The sequence below is a fragment of the Neospora caninum genome, chromosome X (assembly GCF_000208865.1).
Source record: "Neospora caninum Liverpool complete genome, chromosome X".
NCBI lineage: Eukaryota > Apicomplexa > Conoidasida > Eucoccidiorida > Sarcocystidae > Neospora > Neospora caninum.
The window spans coordinates 715464-734036 of record NC_018396.1 but is presented as its reverse complement, the minus strand read 5'-3'; the positions used below and the strand labels follow the sequence as shown (position 1 = coordinate 734036).

Here is an 18573-nt window from a genome sequence, read left to right as displayed (position 1 = left end):
AGTGAACGTCTTCTAGTAAAAGCCGCTTACCGCGAACCAAACATTTGCTTGGAAGGACGCGTGCGCGACATACAGCTGCCAAGCAAAAATGAAGACCGGTAGGATGGTGAAATCCAAAACTTTTAGCTGTCTTAAGCAGTCCAGTGGGGTGGTGGTGTACAGCAATCATAAAGAACTTGGTTGTGTGTATCTCATAACTGGAGTCATATGCAGTATCCTGTACATGCAGGAGGGTGGATTGCCGTGCCTTTGTTTTTATTTCGAAGCACCGTTTCAGATGTGGCGTAGGGCCATGTCCCGACCTGCAGTCGACGGCGTAATGGGGCAGTGAGTTTGCTGGAAAATGTCTCTCTCATTTTGGGGGGACATACCAGAGCTGATTCGAACAGCTGCTTTCCTCGCTTCGCTGTCGGCTACCCCAGTCTCCTACCTATGGTTCTGATATGACTCTCGATCATGCGCTACAGGCAACGAGGTTCTTTATGATTGCTGTACACCACCACCCCACTGGACTGCTTCAGACAGCTGATAGCGTTGGTATGCATTTCAGTCGTGTCATTGGCGGAGCTACCTTGGGTTTTCTTGATCTCGCTGGTTATTTTGGGCACCCTCGGACACACACACGAGTGAGGTAGGGGAGACCTGCCTGCCGCCGTGGTTGTGGCTTCATGTTTGCGCGTTCTTGCCTCACGACTACAGCCTCCTGTGTCCGAATCTTCGATAGTAAATAATACAGGGTTGAACTGTGCAAAATATCACTGTGTTATGGCGCTATCGCAAACCATTCAGATTTTGAAGTTATGGTTTTGGGCTTGTGAGTGTCTCTCGATAACTAGCTGAGTGCTTGTACGATAATTGTATCAATATAAGATCTATTTATCTATCGCAGGTTCAGGTTAATGTGCCGTTATACTATATAGATCACATGGCATCTGGTGCTTTGAGATCATAAAAACGGCGAGATGGGAAGTGTGTTTCAAAGAAAAGTGTCTCCCGTAAGTTGGCTGGTCATTGGATGAGAGGATCTGTTTCATGCATGCGGCTGGGGGTTGCATACGTAAAATTTGTGTTTGCCGTCAACAGAACAAATACGGTGACGGTTAGCGACAGCTTGTCATTTCACGAGCACCCGGTGTCAACAACTAGGTCGGTTATCGCTCGGCTAGTATTCGGGTGCTCCCGGCCAAATCCGTGTGCTGAGGTGAGCCGGTGCTGGCTTTCTTTGATTTCCAAGGTGACGACAAAAAGCAGGGCAACAAGAGACTTCCACAAGTTGGGAGGCCCGACAGGACTGCACCACCTCACCGCGTTTCAGTGTGCTGCGGTACGTTCAAACTCTCGTGAAGACTATGAAGCTACGCTTGGTGCCATGAACCAGACTCCCTTATTTGAAACCATCATCAATTGGCTGTGAAGCTCAAGCCCATAGCAGCTTCCCATCTTCTCGAATCGAGAGGGAAACAGCCTGCTGCCTTGTGGTGGTACAACCCAGAAAAACGTCAGATGACCGTTGTTATCTGGAAGCACGTGACACCGGAGACAACCAACAGAACCTAACAAGGATTAAGCTTCTTACCCTTCTCCGTTTCATTAAATGAAGAGCAGATCCATTTCGTTTGCCGCTCTACACCCCGCCGCGGGCCTGTGAGGGTCCCCATTCTTCAGAACAAGTCATTTGTCCACAGCGTTTGTGCCTCTTTTGTGTGTGCACCCGCAGGGTGCGAAGAGGCAGATACAGTGGAGACGATAAATAGGGGTTTCAGGTGAGTATCAAATATTGGCGTCAGCTGTTTTGCACTGACGCATATAATGCTGTGTCGTGCGGAGGCAAGTCCCGTCCATAAATGCTGGTGACACACATCACCCACGCAGGGATTCTTCGAAAATGTACGGATAACAGATCGACGGGGGTTGACGAATGTGGGTTGAACGCTCAGAGAGACCTATATTTACGGTTTCGGCGAATAAGAGGCCGCTGGCCGTCAGCCCGGCTCATTGCTTTGGTCTCGGGAACATCACTACAAAATTTGATGCCCGCATGTGTCGATCAGCTTCCGTGAGGCCATTGAAAAATATAATTGATCCTGCACGGTAGATCCAGTGTTTGTCAGAGTATCTGCATATATCCATCCAATACCTTACCGGTATGCTGCGCTCTGAATCGGCTCCAAACCGTTGTTGCCGAAAACTAGATTGACAGACCTGGTTAAGAGGCAAACGATTCATGCGTACGACCTGCTAGGGCCTTGTGTTCGCATATTACGCGTAACTCCGGAAGAGGGGAACATGCACATTTTTTACGCATGGCGAATTAACGTCGGGCAGCGGTGTAGTCGGCGCCTGTACTCGAGCGAGTGCTGCAGGCATACCGCCGTGTACAGGGAAGAAACACTTCACTACCGTCCACCAACCCCGTTTCTACGTCGGTCACCTATCTGACTGTCCCCAATGCACTGTGTGGTCCTCCCAAATATCTCGTCGGCACAAGCGCCTTAAACGGCTTGAGGTGAACGGCGGGTTCGCGTTTAGCTAAGCGTTGGGATTCGCCGAGAAAACAGTATTGCTATTACACTAGTTCAACGCAAGATAATGCTTACCTACATATCCCTCTAAGTACGGACACTATTTCGTAGCTGTTCCGTCGCATAGGGAAAAGAAACACTTCACTAGTTCACTGTCCCCATTCGTCTCTGCGTCAGTCGCCTATCTGGATGCCACAAAGGCGCAATGTGCCTACCGAATATCTCGTGGGCAGCAAGCGCCTTAAACAGCTTGAGGTTAATGGCGTGATCACGTTTAGCTAAGCGTTTGGATTCGCGGAGAAAACGGCAATGCTACTACACTAGTTCAAAGCAAGACTATGGTTACCTACATATCCCTCGAAGTACGAACACGATTTCGTACCTCTCGAGGCGAGGCACACTCGGCCGGTGGTATTGACGATACGAGTGGGGGGGAGGGGGGGGGCAGGTGACCGCACGTGTGTCTTTTCTGTGCTGTTGGTCAGGGGCAGCGTACGCCGTGTCCCCTCAGTCAGCTATATCCGGCTATTCGTGTGAACGGCATCATCTTTACACAGAGACGTCGGTAGAGACGCAAGAGGACCGGTGGCCCGTGCGTCGCTGTCTGCTGTCCGTCATACGCCATGAGCGGGTTTGCGAAGGGCAGTTCGTCAAATGAATTCTTTTTGACGGTCGATACCTCATTTGTACTTCTTTTCCCACAAGTAACTGTTTTGACTATTTACTGCTGTTTTTGCGTAGCACCACACGATGTTCACGGGGAAACGTTGGATACTTGTTGTTGCCGTTGGCGCCCTGGTCGGCGCCTCGGTAAAGGCAGCCGATTTTTCTGGCAGGGGAACCGTCAATGGACAGCCGGTTGGCAGCGGTTATTCCGGATATCCCCGTGGCGATGATGTTAGGTAGGTTACCACAACTTGCTGCGAACCCAAGGGTTAAAGGGTAGAGCTGGCTAGATTTTCCAACACTGTATCATGTACCTCCGTCTGTTTCATCGGGCAGTAGTAGCATGGAGTGCTCGTCACAGCCGTTGGGGGCAGGTTTCTGTTGTCTTGCCATGCGTGTATCGCCCGCTCCTGGTTCATGCTTATATGCGATCTAGTGCCCCACGCGCGATGCTCAATGCAATTGCCTTTTTGCAGAGAATCAATGGCTGCACCCGAAGATCTGCCAGGCGAGAGGCAACCGGAGACACCCACGGCGGAAGCTGTAAAACAGGCAGCGGCAAAAGCTTATCGATTACTCAAGCAGTTTACTGCGAAGGTCGGACAGGAAACTGAGAACGCCTACTACCACGTGAAGAAAGCGACAATGAAAGGCTTTGACGTTGCAAAAGACCAGTCGTATAAGGGCTACTTGGCCGTCAGGAAAGCCACAGCTAAGGGCCTGCAGAGCGCTGGCAAGAGCCTTGAGCTTAAAGAGTCGGCACCGACAGGCACTACGACTGCGGCGCCGACTGAAAAAGTGCCCCCCAGTGGCCCGCGATCAGGTGAAGTTCAGCGTACTCGTAAAGAGCAAAATGACGTGCAGCAAACCGCAGAGATGTTGGCTGAGGAAATTCTTGAGGCTGGGCTTAAGAAGGACGATGGAGAAGGACGGGGAACGCCAGAAGCTGAAGTCAATTAAGAAAATCACTAAACGTCAAGTTCTTTATGACTGCTGTACACCACCACCCCCCTGGACTGCTTAAGACAGCTAACAAGCGTTGGATTTCAATATCCTACTTAAGGTATGTGGGGCGGATGTCGTGTCACGGTGTGTATGGCGTTAAAAAACGGCACACGGCATTAAATGCAGTGCAAGTATGAATTGTGCGCAGGATGACAACATCTGTTGCAAACAGCTCTTGGGGGCGAACGAGAATGAGACCGTTGCATTCGCGTACGTGCATACGATGGCCCATTTTCGGGTGCCAATAGTTGTGTGTGACATTTTTCGGATGTCCTGGGCTTTGTGTGCGTGCGTGGGCTGCGAAGAGATTAGATTTATTTCTTGCGATTGCGATGCGTAGTTTGTTGCATCGTTATGGTCATGAAAAAAGTCTAACGACACACATAAACGATGGAGCAAATTACCTCGCCGTTTCGGTTTTTTCGACTGTTCATAGAACATTACAACAGGGAGGAACAAGAATTGAAATGTCGCAGCAGTCGTGGCTTCGGATAGCAGAGAAGTCGCGGCCGGATCCACTGTTGGAGTGCATAGGGAGGGGTATCCAATACAGCGAGACGTGGGGATCGATACAACAAAGTATCATGGAAAGCACGCTTAGAAATAGTCCACTCGATCGCATTCGTGCTCCTGCACTAGAAGGGAATAGTAAACATTAACGCTGCACAGTGACTCTGCGAATGTGTGTGGGATTGGGGAACTCGGATGTACGGGGATCCTTTTGACTGTAACGGAGATACGCTTGCTAGCATCTGTGAAGAAGTCGGCACGGCGCCGGCGGTCCAGTTAACCTAACCTGAAACCTTTGTGACAGGCAGCAGCGCAGTTCGAGAAACAGGTATAGAGTTATTTCTAAACAGTTACAGAGATACACCTCTCCTCGAAGACGGGTTCCCGTCTTCGGAATTTTCATATGGAATAGGGTCGACGCCAGAGAATCCTTATGCTAGTAACTTTTTATGCGGGGTGACAGTAATGAGGGTGGGGCCGCATGCCAGCCGAAATAGAAGCTACTTGGAACCAAGCGGTCGGCGATCAAGACGGGCCGCGTGGCCTTACGGGCAGGGAGACGCCGCCGTCGGAGGCTCGGGAGTCGATGTGCTGACACGAGAGGCGCTGTCGGTGTGTGTTTCCGCTACATGTACGGGCTACATTGCAAGAACGTTAAAGTATTTTGGCTCGTTCATGCTTCTGAATGTTTTCCATACGGGCGATTTCGCTGCAGATCGATTCTGCACGGCCGTTTAGATACGGCGGGTACTGGGCCGTCTCCCCTGTAAAAGCTGCCGACTGGCGTGTAAGCCTCCCTCGTCCGCGGGCACTCCATGCAACGAGTGAGGGAACCTGACAGCGAGTCCTTGGGAATATGTCTCCCACAGTTAGGCAGTCTCAGTTCATGCCAAGATACGTGTATCGACTTCCACAATGACGACTGTGAAGAAAACCAAGTTTCAACGCCTCCTGGATTCCGACCTCGTTCTCCAAGGTCTCGCGCTCGCACTAGTGTGGGGTCCGGTGCATCTCGCAGCGGGGTCTTTTTCTTCCGGGTAAAAGCGCCTGTTCTTCCAAATAGATTCCATGGAGAACCGAAAATTACCATGTTTGATTGACACTTTGCCGCTAATATACAATCATCCAAGATATATTTATCGCAGGTATGATGTGTGTGTCGGTCTTAAGTCGATATACGTTGTTATACGTCTCAGCTATAACAATTATCATTGCTATTCCTACATGTACTAAAATCTTTAACTCTCTAGGTGGGGAGTTGTTTCCAAACAGCCGGATCGTGTTGGTTAGGTGAACTAATTACGTGAGGCCAGCTGAGAAAGGGAGGCGCTCCCAGAGCTTGCTTCACTTCTTCCACAGCTATGTCTACTTTCCACCATGCCGGGGTACCTTACAACAGGACGTATGCGGCAAACAAATCGTATCCAGCAGCTGCCCATTCTTGGCATCTGAGCGATAGCTGAGTTTGCTGCATTGACTGCGCAGCATTCATCACCTGCTTCTACGATTTCCGGACTAACCTCTGTGTGGAGTGAACCTGAGGCACGTGGTCGGCCCGGAGCCTCGTATACCGGGAAATCACGACCACGCAATGTCCGTGCGAGCATAAAACAACAAAAAAGAATGAGGAACACCCCACTTTGCAGATGCCGTGAACCGCTATTACCATGATGTGCTGCTTGCTTTCTGCGTGTTCAGAAATCCCGCTCCACGTGTTGAAGCTCTTAGAGGAATGGAAGACCTTGTGGCTAAAGGAGAGGACGCGGTGAGCAAGGCAAGCGACGTGGCGGCAGCTGTGGGCTCGGCAGGTTCCGAAGCCGTGACAGCCATGGGCAGTCTTGGGGTGGGCAAGGCGATGAAAGAAAATGATCTAACTGGTATTGGCAGCGATGTTGTAAATGCTACTGAAGAACTCGCCTCTCTCGGCAAGAAAGACACCATTGCAACCGGCCAAGCAGCTGCTAAAGTCTCTTCTCCAGGTGAACAAGGTGCGGCCACGGCGGGCGATACGTTGCTGCGTGCTGCCGCATCAGGAACGGATTCTGTTGTGACTGCTGGAGGCAAAGCGCTGGAGGCTGCAAAGCGCACAGCTAGTGCTGGAAAGGGTGGAGCGGCTGCAGACGGGGAAACAGTGTTAGATGCTGGTGGCAAAGCAGTCGGCGGTACGGTGGAGAGAGCAAAATCCGCTTGGAGAGCATTCACCAATTTCTTCAAGCGCTTATTCGGGATGCAGCTGTCAGCAACGCCCCGTGTACGTAGGCGGGAACTGAGCAACGACAAAGTTGCCGAGCAGATGAACGGAGACGGTGCGGAGCAACGCACACACAAGGTGAAAACATAAAGGACGAAGGGTTTCTTAGGGCTCCGCAGAACACCAGCATGCTACTGGATACACCTTTTTCGCAAGGAGTGAAGCTGTTGAATTCGAGTCCAAGTGCCGGCCGAAAAAGAATTACCTGCGGAGCAAATTTGTTTGCTTCTTCTACGACAAAGTATGAGTCTGTAGCTCATATACCAAAAAGTTTTCTATTTGATGGAGATGAAATACAGGCGGCTCAGCCAAGCATTCTCATCATGCGTACCTTTTCTCGGTGTAAAGAGCAGCAGCCGAACGTTGTCATCGGGCAATCGCAGACTGCTGAGAAAAAATGCCTGTACGAAAAGATGATTACTACAGGTCTATGATTGTTTTTACCTGAATCTGCTCGAGCGCAGGATTCCTGTCATGTGTCCATGCGAATGAAGTTGTAGAAGAATATGTGTTCATGGCCACAGTTGCTACACGATGAGTACTGTACACCCGCTGGCCTCCTGGCGCTGAGCTGGATACTATGCGCTCTTGTCAACCTATAAGGAAGTGCCTCGCCTGTGTTCAGCGTGCGATGCTATCCTTTCCGCTCTCCATGGAGCCAGTATGCTGAAAGGCATGAACTGGCTAATAGACCGCACTGTACAAGCAAGTTTCTTCTCCCACATATCATCAAAACGTGCAAGGAAGGTGCTGCGGCGACATGGCAACTGCAGTCGGGCGGTCTGTTGGCGCTGTACTGCTTGCAGATGCCAATCCTTGTCGAACGGCGGTAGACAAGAACAGTCGCTTAAAAACAAAAGTGATGAGGTGAATCACCATTGACACACTAGGTTGGATCCGTAGCCTGTACCACTGCTGCCAGGAAATGGTTCTGACGCCTTTGCAACTACACAGAAACCACCAGCATCCTCGTAGAAAAAGCTCTGCCTAGGTGACAGGCGACTGAACAAATTCGAGCTGTTCATAGCCAAAGTGACCTGTCACCGACGGTGAGCTTAAACTCTACCAAACGGAGTAAAGAAATAATCATGCGGTCCCGCAAAGCAGCCGAGCTTGCAGTGAAGCCACGGCTGCCTGAGACATTAACTCTGTTCGACCACGCAAGTGTGGTACTTTAATGACAGCTACCAGGCGTTCGCTGTGGAAACAGTGACAAATGCGCGAAACACGGCCCGTCTGCTACACATACAAACTCCTAAAGCAAGGGCTGAAGCAGCCACACACCATGTTCCGGTAATCTGCGCAGTGCCATCGGCGTGTGTCCGTACCTGGCCAAAGAATACGACAGCGTCACGTGGCCTGCACGCTACTTGCAACAGCTAAATCCCTTGGTAATTCTTTTTCTACTGGCAGAGTGACTTCGACTTTCAGACTAGGCTGATCGAGTACTGAGCCCTTCTCAAACTGGCAGCTACAGTGAACACCGTTTTAAGCTCATAGTACAACCTTACATACTTCTTCGTAGGCCAAAATACTGATGCTGTTTGCCCTTTTTGACGGTTCTGTAGCGAACAGAGATCCCGCAGCGTAGACCGGGCCACGGGCGTAGCATGGGGCTCTCGCTTCCCCGAGGAATTCTTTTTCCAGTTCCTACCGTCCCTTCTCCGGGATCTGTTTCGCAATACCGATCGACGAGGAAAAAAAAAACTGTGTCCGTTACAATGAATCGCCCAATCAGGCTGAGTGTTGGGTGACTGTCAACACGGACAGCATTTACCAGTAGTTTGCTCAGGTGAACCGCGTTTTTACACAAGAATGCTTCGGCCTACCGTCGGACAACCAGCGTTTAGATTTCTCCGTTGTGAGAGGTGTGCCATCGTCCGCAGAGGCAGGATTGCTTTCCGTCCACCGCTGTGGAAGGCGACAGGCGAGAGAGGGCTGTCTGCCTGAGGCTGTAGGGCAGGGGAGACCCCGCTCACTGGTCCCATTTTTGCGCAGCACACGCGGTGCCAACACCACGTTTTAACTGCCCCCCCTTCAGCTGTTCGTGTAAACTTTTCCCGTGTGGCTGCGTGTTCTTTTCTTCCAGACAGTCGCCCCCCTGCGAAGTTTTTTCTTCGGAAGTAGGCAAGGCACATCATTGCCTTACTCATCTAAGTGTGTTGCTATTCGGTTCTCCATACCCACATTCTTCTTGTCCCCCCATCAATCAACAGTCCAACAACTTCCAAACTTGTGTTTCCTCCGGTGTCTCGACGGGAGCGACACGGCGGGTTGCCGTTGTCTTTTCGTCAGACTATTGCTCCTTTTTAGGGCAATTCGTAGTACCATCTTATCTGCCTCCGTTTCTGCTGGACGCTTCGTTCTTTGTGTTGGCGTTTAAACGCGTTCTGACCACCATCACTGACTGCGTGTACACTGTGCTGGTCATTCCTTGTCTACGGTCGCCGACAGGTTCCTGCGAAAGCACCTCGTCTGCGCCGTCGGCCTCGTTTTTTCCTGCGGGTACTTTTGGGTGTGCCACAACTGGAAACCGAGTCAGCTGGCAATCTTTCCTCTTGTCGGGCTCTCTAGTCTTTCCACACCCTTCGGTCCTCTCATTTTCTCTTCCTGAGTCTCTCAAGATTGTGAGGAGTGTGCGGCGTTCGTCACAATGGCTCTTCGCTTCGCCCTTCCTTATGCCTCATCTTTTCTATCTTCTGTTCCGTATGACTCGTTTTGTCAAATTTAACTCTTTTCACGGCCTTGCATTTCCCTTCATTCCGAGGACCACATGTTGTCTGGGGCGTGCTTGACGGCTCATCTGTCCTTACATTCCGTGCAAACTGCTTGAGTCGCTGGAGCGAAACGCCAGTCGCTTTGTTTTTCACTCTTCCTGAAGTTCCGTTCTCTGCTTCTGGCCGTTCCCTTCTATCTCGTCTCCCAGGTGTTCTCTTCCGCCTGCCCCTGCAGAGGACGCCAGCCTCCTGTACGCCTTCGTCGTCAGCCTTCCGCTCGCGCCCTGATTCTCCTGCTCACACTGTGGACTCGCTTCGTAGGATCCGCTCCCACAAGGAAAGCAACACGTGGACGCTGCCCACGGCTTTTTTCTCCGTGGGAAGGGCTGAATCCGAAAAGACAAAGCGAACGCTTTTTTGCCCACCAGACCACGCTTCTCGGGGGTAAGCCGCGCCCGTAGACGGAGAGAAAACCACTCATCGGACGCCGCAGAGCTGGAGAGAATTCAAAAGGAAAGAGAACCGTCAAGGGGCTCCGTTGTGCCACTCGAACGCAAATGCGTTTTTCCTCTGTTTCCTCGAGACAGCTCGTGATACCACAGTATAGAGGACGAAGAGGAGACACGGCTTTTCATTCACGCTGTGTTGACACAGACCCACTATTTCCGTCGCCGAGTCTCGTCTGTCCTCTGGGATTTTCTCCCGCATTTTCACCAGCGAACCCGTGTTTGCTCGACCCATTCTCCACTTCCTCTGCTCCATTTCCTGGATTCTCGTCTTGTCCGAGACACCACAGGCGCCTTCGTCGCTTCAATTTGTGTTTCAGTTTGTTCCCGCACCGTCGCTCTCTCCGTGCGATTCTCGCCTTTTCCAACATTTTCTTCTGTGGCAGCCTGGGCCGTCTACCGGCCTTGCTTCATTTCTATCGCATTCTTGTTTCTGCCTGTCTCCATGATGATTCTCTCATTTTCTTCTGAGAAAACGCTCGTTTCACAGCCTCTCTCTCCCTTCGGTTGCGTCGCTCGTCTTGTCCCACCTTTCGTCCTGTTTTGCGTAGACACATTCGCTCTTCCTCTTTCTCTGTTCTCCCCTGCTCGTAGTCGCCCCGCTGCCTCTCTTCCTTGGCGGTCACATCTCAGTCGACCGCCCCCATCCTCTTTTTCGTACCGCGGTAGAACGCTTCTTCTGAAAGAAAAAACGAGGCAGGAACCTGAAGTGTCTCTGTTGCGCAGCTCCTTTCTCCGGTAGTCTCGAAGGAAGGAAAAATCACTTTTCCGTCCTCTACAATTTCTCCGCTTGGCAGAAGACGATAAAGACATTCCTGTCTGTTCCGTCCCTGCAGAAGAATGGCGCTCGCACACGCAAACTCCGGAACTGTAAGGGATGTAGACCCCAGCAGTGTAGGGATGATGGAAGGCGCGTTCTTCGTTTCGCGGACTGAGTTGCTCGACTGGGTGAATACAACCTTCAATCTTTCCCTTACAAAAATTGAGCAAGGTGCCTCCGGCGCCATCTACCTCCAGGTACGCTTGAAATCGCCACACCCAAGTGGAAAGGAAAACGCGTAAACGCATGCACGTAGGACTACGCATTTTCATGGGTTTCCATGGATTCCTCTGTGGGCGTCACATCTCGGTTCCTTGTACACGTAACTTGGTTCACGTAGAGCATAGGTCAGGACAAGTGAACAAAAGCCAGTCGTTTGTCATCCCCCTATTCGTGAACGGAAGTCATTTATATATATCTGTGTATACCTCTCTCTATCTACGTACCGGTATCTAGATCTTTTTGTATCTCTATCCCGCTCGGTCTCGGCCTCAGGTATTTATGTGCCCATCTATTTGTGGATATTGATGCTTATATAACGGACAGTGGGACCGGATTTGTACTGGAATAGGGTGTCTTGGATCCGGCCACGGAGAGGCGGCGGTCTGTTTCGGCTCGTAGGCTCCTTTGTGTGTCGCTTCCTGCCCTCGGGGAAAAGCTGGGAGAGAGGAAGTCGATTCGAACTGTCGAAGGCGCCAGCTTGCGCCTTTTCACATGCAAAACGTTTTCCACGGTGTTGCCATAAAGCAGGCTGTTTCCATTCCTCTTCTGCTGCCAGCGCTTTTCTCGTGCTGCTCACACATCTAGCGGCAGAAGGTCACTCGGAGAAGACGAATCTTCTACATATGTATCCAACCGCGTAGCCCCACTGGTGCATGTGTGTATGTATACTGTTTTTACACATATGGATAAATCCGCATGTATACACGTATAGAGTCTTAGAAATTGTGCGGCATCCCCGCACTGTTTCGTGATGAAGACAGTTGAGCGTCCGTGGCCGACGTACCCTGAGGAACGTGTCTCCATTCGTCTGCCCCAGAGGCCCGCGTCTCCGTGATGTATCTCCACAGCAAGGGGCGGGGGACGAAACCACGTGGCAAAGCGTTTTTCAGACTAAATGAGTAGGAGAGGAAATTCCCCTTATTTGCGGTCGGTAAGAACAAGAGGCGAGTTCGTTTCTTCGCGGTGCCTTCAGATTGTCGACGGTATGTTTGGCGGAGGGCACAAGGTCCCGATGGCAAAAGTGAAGTGGAATTGCAAGTTCGACTACGAATATATCCAGAACTACAAGCTGCTTCAATCTGTCTTCAACAAGCAAGGGATCAAAAAGCACATTGAAGTTGACAAGCTGATAAAGGGAAAGTACCAAGACAACCTCGAATTTCTTCAGTGGCTGAAGGCCTTCTACGATCGCCAGGCGGCTCAGTTCCGAGCTCCAGACAAACCGTATAATGCGTATGAACGACGAAAGGTAAGACCCGCCACAGACATCGAGACACTTTACGCGTTCGGGCGACTCTGTCCCTGTGCCCCGCCATCTTTCTTCTCTTCTCGCCGCCCGGGATGCCTTTCGTTTGCTTTTTGCCTCTCTCTGCCCGTTTCTGAGAAAAGCCGGCCGATGCCTCTACGTCTGCAGGTCAGTGTGCCCTGCGGCGCAGTTCCGCCCGCTCCAAGTCCCCGCAAGTGTAGAAAAGGTTGCGGTTTCGATGCGTCGTTCTCTCCTCTTCGTTCCGTGTTTCTCTCTAGCTCGCAGGCTCCACGTTCCCGGATTGGGCGCAGCCGAATGACCCGGCGACATCGGGTGTCCCCGCGTCGAAGGAGACGCCTGCGTCCCAGGCTTCGCTCTCTTCTCTCGCCTCTTCGTCTCCGCCAGTGTCGCGGGCGACTAGCCACGGCACACAGGGCGAGAAGCGCCGCACGACGTCGTGTTCGTCGCGCATGACGAGCGCACAGCCCGCCGGCAAAGGTCGCGGGAGCCCGTGCGAAGGCGGCGAGTCGGAGAGGGCGGCGCGGCAAGTCTCGGGCAGCCGAGAGGAACGGACATACATTCGGGAGCTGGAGGCAACGACACTTCGGCTGAGGGAGTGTGCAAAGGCGCTCGAGGCCGAGGTCGACCAGGCACGACTGGAGCGCGATTTCTATTTCCAGAAGCTGCGGCGAATCGAAGTGATGTGCGGGTCTTCCGGGGTCGGGACGCTGAACGTTAAAGACGTTCTCGCCGTTCTCTACGCGACAGACGAACACCTCGAAGAGGGCGAGGACGAGCCGATGGAGGCGCAGGGCGAAGAAGAGGAGGAAGAAAACCGCCGCTGCGGGGGCCGAGGCGCCCGCGGCGACGGCCGACCGGAGACAGTGGGCGACGGCTACTCGCCGTTCGGAGAGAAGAGAGACGAAAACACCAGGAGAACAGAGAAGGCTGGAGCGGCCTACGCTGCCCACGGGAACGACGTTGCACGCGGAGTTTCCCCCCTGCGTGCAGGCGAAGAAAGTGAGGACGACCTGCTGCCAGGAAAGCCGCGAGCGCGCATTTGCGCCCGGGGCGGTGTCGAGACAGCGGAGCCGATGCTTCAGTGAAAAGGAGCGACAGGAGCGGCGTCCAGAAGAAGCCGAATCCCCGACTGCACAGAAAAACCCGGACGGTTTGTGAGGGAAGAGAAACCGCGCCGCAGAGAAGGGAGGTCACGAGAGTGCGGCGAAGGAAACGACGGAAATACGTGCTCAGACGTCTGTATCGCAGAAACGTCACGCGCTGAAGGGCAGAACGGAGGAGAGAGATCGAAGGGTGCGGCGAGCACGCGAGAGGAAGTCTCAGCGGAATGAAGCGAAACTGCACAGAATCGCTTGCGCAGCGAGAAAACGACCAGCGCCCGAGAGGAACTAAACTCGATTGAGGCCTTCGTAGACACCCCACCAGCAGTTCTCCTAAAGACACAATGCATCTGAAGCAGAACCGGCGAAAAAGCGATCCGTGCCGCTTCGCTGGCCATAAACAAATAACACACACACACCCTTCTGTATACATACACAGACACAATCGCTCCGTATGTTCCACAGCCCTTTAGCTATATCTACATGTATGTGCATGTGTGTATCGGTGTCTGTGTGTGTAACTGTACATATGTATCGGTGCTTCGACTCCACACGCGGATAACATTTTTCCGCGGTGTAAATCGACCGAGGGAGGAGTGCCCCCGCCACGATTGTCTCCTCTTTTTTCAGTTTTTCCCGTCAGCGAGAGGACGGGAAGAAATTTTTTGGTACCAGTGCGGGCGGTTGCGGAGTTGCCTCTGGTCGCGTTTTCTTCCCTCTCTGAGGCGAGCGGGCGAAAAGACGATCCCACGCGCCTCGGTTCTCGGTCCTGTCTTTGGCCGAGCTGTGGATATTTTTCTTCGCTTGCCTCAGTCTTGGAGAAAGTGCTTCGCCGTGCGTGTGTCTCTGCCTTCTGCCGAGGGAGCAAAGACAAATGATGACTCACACTTCAAGTGCCTTGTTCACAGCCCTATTTTTCTTCAGAGGACCGTCCAACTCCAGTTTCAATTTGTTCAACTTGTGAAATACCGGAACGAGCGCCTTTTCCGCGCAAACTCTATCGATCCGTATCTGTCTGCATCTCCCGGACTGCGTCGATCTGTCAACAACTATCTACACTCTTTCCACAGGTATCTGCCCATATATCTACAGCCGTCTGCGGACGCCGATCAGGCCATGCGTCGGCATCCTGGCATGTGTCGACACTTGGTATGAAAAGAAAGGAGCACGGTGTACTTCGAAACAGTAAGTGAACGCCGAACTGTTGGCGTTGTATTCCAAAGCTAGGGATCCAGGAGAACCGTAAGTAATCCGATTCTTAGATCGGCATACGGGCGGCTGTGTGTCCACTGGGACTCCGTTCTGCACACTTTTAAATGTGCGACTCGGTGCCTTTCTGCTCTCGGAACGCATTTCTGTTTTTTGAGCCGGGTTTTTCTAGCCAAGAGCCGCGCCCGACAGGCTGGGCCCCAAACATTTCCAAAATGGCGAACCACTCTTTGTGTGACATGGCCAACTCTCACGTCTCGACTTGTGCAGATCTGGGGAGACACCCGCGGGTGTCTTCCTCTTTCTGATGCGACCGACACGTCTACAGCTCCACCGCTGTCTCTCTGCTCCTGGGTAGTCCGCTTCGACGCTAAATGTTGGGTACTTTTTTCGACGAAACGCCCTCTGCCTGCCCTGTGGATAAACTGTGTGTGGACAGCTGGATCTTCAGCTGCGTTTGCACTTTCGGCTGGCGTTTTCGCGTAGCAGCGAACACAGCCTTCACTTTGCTCCTCATTCCCGTACCGAAGATTTCGGAACTAAGATTGCGAGAGTCAGTCGTCTGGCGCCTCCGGGGTTTTTTGAGCGAGTGCCCGCGGCAAGAAGTAGACGCTGAATACACGTCTGGGTTGAACACGCTTTCGCCCGAGGAGCCTGCACGTTAAGGCGCGGGCTCGCGAACGGCGCCGGAGTCTGCCTTGAGGGCGTCCCGTGCGGAAGAGAAGAAGCCGAGCAGCAGATGCACCAGCAACACGGCGACGACGTCCACATTCACCGAGTTCCCGACCAGACTCGCCGCTTTCTTATCCCGAATCGAGTCGGGGAACGAGAAGGCCGGCGGATAGCCGTGGAGCCGCAACAGCTCTTCGCGCGAGAAGAAACGGACGACGTCGGTCTCGCGGAGGTCGTGCTGAAACCGCGTCTTGTCCAGTTCCTCCGTCGCAAACACGTGCTGATAAGGATTCCCCACCCCAGTAACAGACGGGCACAGAGCCGATCCCGGAGGACGCACACACGACGCGGTGCGGGCAGAAACAGGTGAGCCAGAAGAGGAGGAAGAGAGCCAGGAAGACGACGAGCGAGCAGACCAAGTTGGGCGTGACGACGTGGGCCTTTCGCAAGGCAACGCGGGAGAAGGGGACACAGGAGACGAAGCTGGGACGAGCAGGAGAGGTCCTCCTGTGTGGATGTTGGCTGTGTATCCCTTTGTGAAAGTGCTGCTCGCCGTTGATTCGGGAGTCACCACATCCAGACGGAACGCGAACTTGGCGCACACGCAGTTTCCCTGTTGACAGCAGACGCACCTGCACTCGGCACGCACCGCAAACTCGCCACTTGGCCGTTCCTGCGCGACCTGCGTCTCGTGTGCGCCCCTCGAGATGCTCGAACCCACCCGTGCGCTCGCGCCAGGCGTCTCCGGCTCAAGCCTCTCCGCCGTTTGCCTCGCAGCCGCGCCCGCCGGAGAGTCTGCGAGGCGCTCGCGGTTCTTGTGGAAGCGCGTGGCGGCGCGCGGCGGCCTCGCCGCAGAGCACGCGTGGGAACATCCCGGGCGAGCAAAGTCGATGAAGCGTCGGAGTTTTTCAGAGGGAACCGTTAGCTCCCGCAGCTTCTCGGCACTCAGCGAGGAGTCGAGAAACGCGCCGATCGGCCGGGACACGGGCTGGCGAATCGTGAACGGAGGCGCACACGAGACAGAGGAAGGGGAAGCGTCAGGTCGCGCCGACGGCTCCGAACCCGCCACCGGAACGGGGTCTGCGCCTGCACGCAGGCACTCGCAGGGCACTCCGGCGTGCTGACACCACAAGTCGAGGGCGGCTGCGGGCGGACTGATGCACAGAGGGCTTTGGGTGTCTGAATGGTCTTCGCCTAAGTTGGCATGCGTGGAAAGAGCTTCGCCTCTCGCTGCCAGACAGCCACTGTGCGTCTCTTCTTGAGTTGCCTCTTTTCTCGCCTCGAAAAAAGAGGGGCAGAGCGTCGCGTCTCGAGGCCTGTGCGCCTCGTCTCGCGCGCTCGGCTCGCGCTCGCCGCTTCCAGTGTCTGCCTCCTCGCTGGTGGGCTCCTCCTGCTCTTGACGTTTCTCCCCAAGGCAACAACTTCCTTCTTCGTCGCCGCCCTCCTCAGCTCCGCCAGCCCGTGTTGCCAGGCAGTAGTATCGGACGCGCGTGTTGGGGAACCCCAGTTGCGTGGGCGAGAGGAGAAACTCCTCGACCTGGTACGCTCTCTGTCGCAAGACTTTCAGAAGGCGCGCCCGCGTCTGGGACTCCTCGAAGCCGCGAACGTTTTCCAGAAACAGCAACTTTGGTGGATCCGCCAGACGCTCGAGGCAGTCGAGAAGGTTTAGAAGGCCTCGAGCACGTGGGTCGTGGAGATCCTCGCGCTTCCCACCCCGCGTGTACGGTTGACACGGCGGCGACAGGAGCCACACGTCTGCTTCCTTCTTCGGTTTCGGCTTCTGTCGCTGCTCATAGTCCCTCGCGGGCGTTGGCTTCCCGGTCCGGCGCGTCGAGGCGTTCGCCTTCTTTACCTCCTTCGTTTCGTCGACCGCGTCCAGGCGCATCGCATCCATCGCCTCACGAGCCGTCGCCGTTTTTGCCGCGGAGCTGGGAACACTCCCGCCCTCGCGCTCGGCACCCAGCAGCGACGCCGGAAGATGCTCCAAGGATAGATGCTGCGGAGACAGTCCAAAGTTGTGCACGTAGACCTGATTGGCTGTTGCGTTCACATCGTACGCGCGACACACTGGCGCCTGTAGAACGACCGCGGATGCGAACGCGCTGGATGCGCAGTTGAAGATCTCCACGGCGCGATCCCACCCTGCATGCAGGCCTCCTATTCCGCTGAAAAATTCAAAGACCTGCCAGTCGACAGCCCGGGAGTCCCTGTCTCCATTCCGCTTCTCCATGGGCACTCGGGCGTCTCCTGGCGCCCTGCTCTCTGCTTCGAGCGGCGCAACCTGGGCTTGTTCGACAAACTGCCGTTGTGGCGGCCCGTGCCTTCTCGCCTCTTCCGGTTCGCCTCCCGACTCGCTACGCTTCTGTGTCCCCATTGTCTCCTTTCCTTCTGTCCCGTTCCTTCTCTTCTCCCTCTTCACCCCTTGTGTCTGTCGTCTGTCGCTCCTCTCTTTGGCGAGCTCCCTCGCGGCCTTCTCAGCCTCTCTCTCTCTGGTGTCCCCTGCAGTTCTCTCCAGCCCTACCGGCCGCCTTCTATGCCTCCGTTCACCTCAGTCGAGGTACGTGAAAGCTCCAGACGCCACGGACGAACAAGGAAACGAAAAACTCAGTATTCATGTTTGCTTGGAAGCAAGAGCCATTACGACTGTTGGTTTCGTGCTAGCACAGAACCAATCCGGTTACCCGCCTGCAAAAAAAAAGACAGGCTCGGGTCAGCTATCGATTGACGAAGCCAGGCCCAGAAGAAGAGACACCAGAAAAGAAGAGAGAGATGAAGAGAGAAACGGAGATGAGAGAACACGGAAAGCGAGAACGTTACGTAGAGCGAGAGCTGTAAGAAGGCCGCGAACCAGGAAAAGACCCCCACAAGAAAAAGAGGAAGGAGACAGGAAAGAGGGAATCAGAAGCAGAAGGCAGGAGACACGGCCAGCAGGAGACCTCGGATGTACCAGATGTGCTCTTTCGCGATGCGAAACAGACGCGAGAAAGGCCCTCAAAGAGATGCGGAGGGAAGAAGAGAGACGTCTACAATGGAAACACAGCTTTCTCACCGTCTGTTTCCCTGTCTCATCTGTTTTCCGAGCGAAAAAGAGAAAAAATCGTAAAAA

At 53.8% G+C, this 18573-nt stretch overlaps 4 protein-coding genes across 4 annotated transcripts; 3 read left to right on the top strand and 1 right to left on the bottom strand.

Moving 5' to 3' along the window:
- Window positions 1-3272: 3272 nt before the first annotated feature.
- Window positions 3273-4148, top strand: NCLIV_045650 (uncharacterized protein; the record flags this gene model as incomplete). The annotated part of the gene is made up of 2 exons (XM_003884115.1): window positions 3273-3424; window positions 3665-4148. 2 exons carry the CDS (start codon window positions 3273-3275, stop codon window positions 4146-4148), a joined length of 636 nt encoding a protein of 211 aa, XP_003884164.1.
- A 2287-nt stretch (window positions 4149-6435) lies between these two features.
- NCLIV_045640 (conserved hypothetical protein) lies at window positions 6436-7044 on the top strand (the record flags this gene model as incomplete). Its single annotated transcript, XM_003884114.1, has 1 exon — window positions 6436-7044. One exon carries the CDS (start codon window positions 6436-6438, stop codon window positions 7042-7044), a length of 609 nt encoding a protein of 202 aa, XP_003884163.1.
- A 3973-nt stretch (window positions 7045-11017) lies between these two features.
- On the top strand, window positions 11018-13571 carry NCLIV_045630 (APC binding protein EB1, related; the record flags this gene model as incomplete). The annotated part of the gene is made up of 3 exons (XM_003884113.1): window positions 11018-11194; window positions 12193-12468; window positions 12744-13571. The coding sequence occupies 3 exons, from the start codon at window positions 11018-11020 to the stop codon at window positions 13569-13571; spliced, it is 1281 nt and encodes a 426-aa protein (XP_003884162.1).
- A 1885-nt stretch (window positions 13572-15456) lies between these two features.
- NCLIV_045620 (putative DNA methyltransferase 2) lies at window positions 15457-17841 on the bottom strand (the record flags this gene model as incomplete). Its single annotated transcript, XM_003884112.1, has 1 exon — window positions 15457-17841. The coding sequence occupies one exon, from the start codon at window positions 17839-17841 to the stop codon at window positions 15457-15459; it is 2385 nt and encodes a 794-aa protein (XP_003884161.1).
- Window positions 17842-18573: the final 732 nt, after the last annotated feature.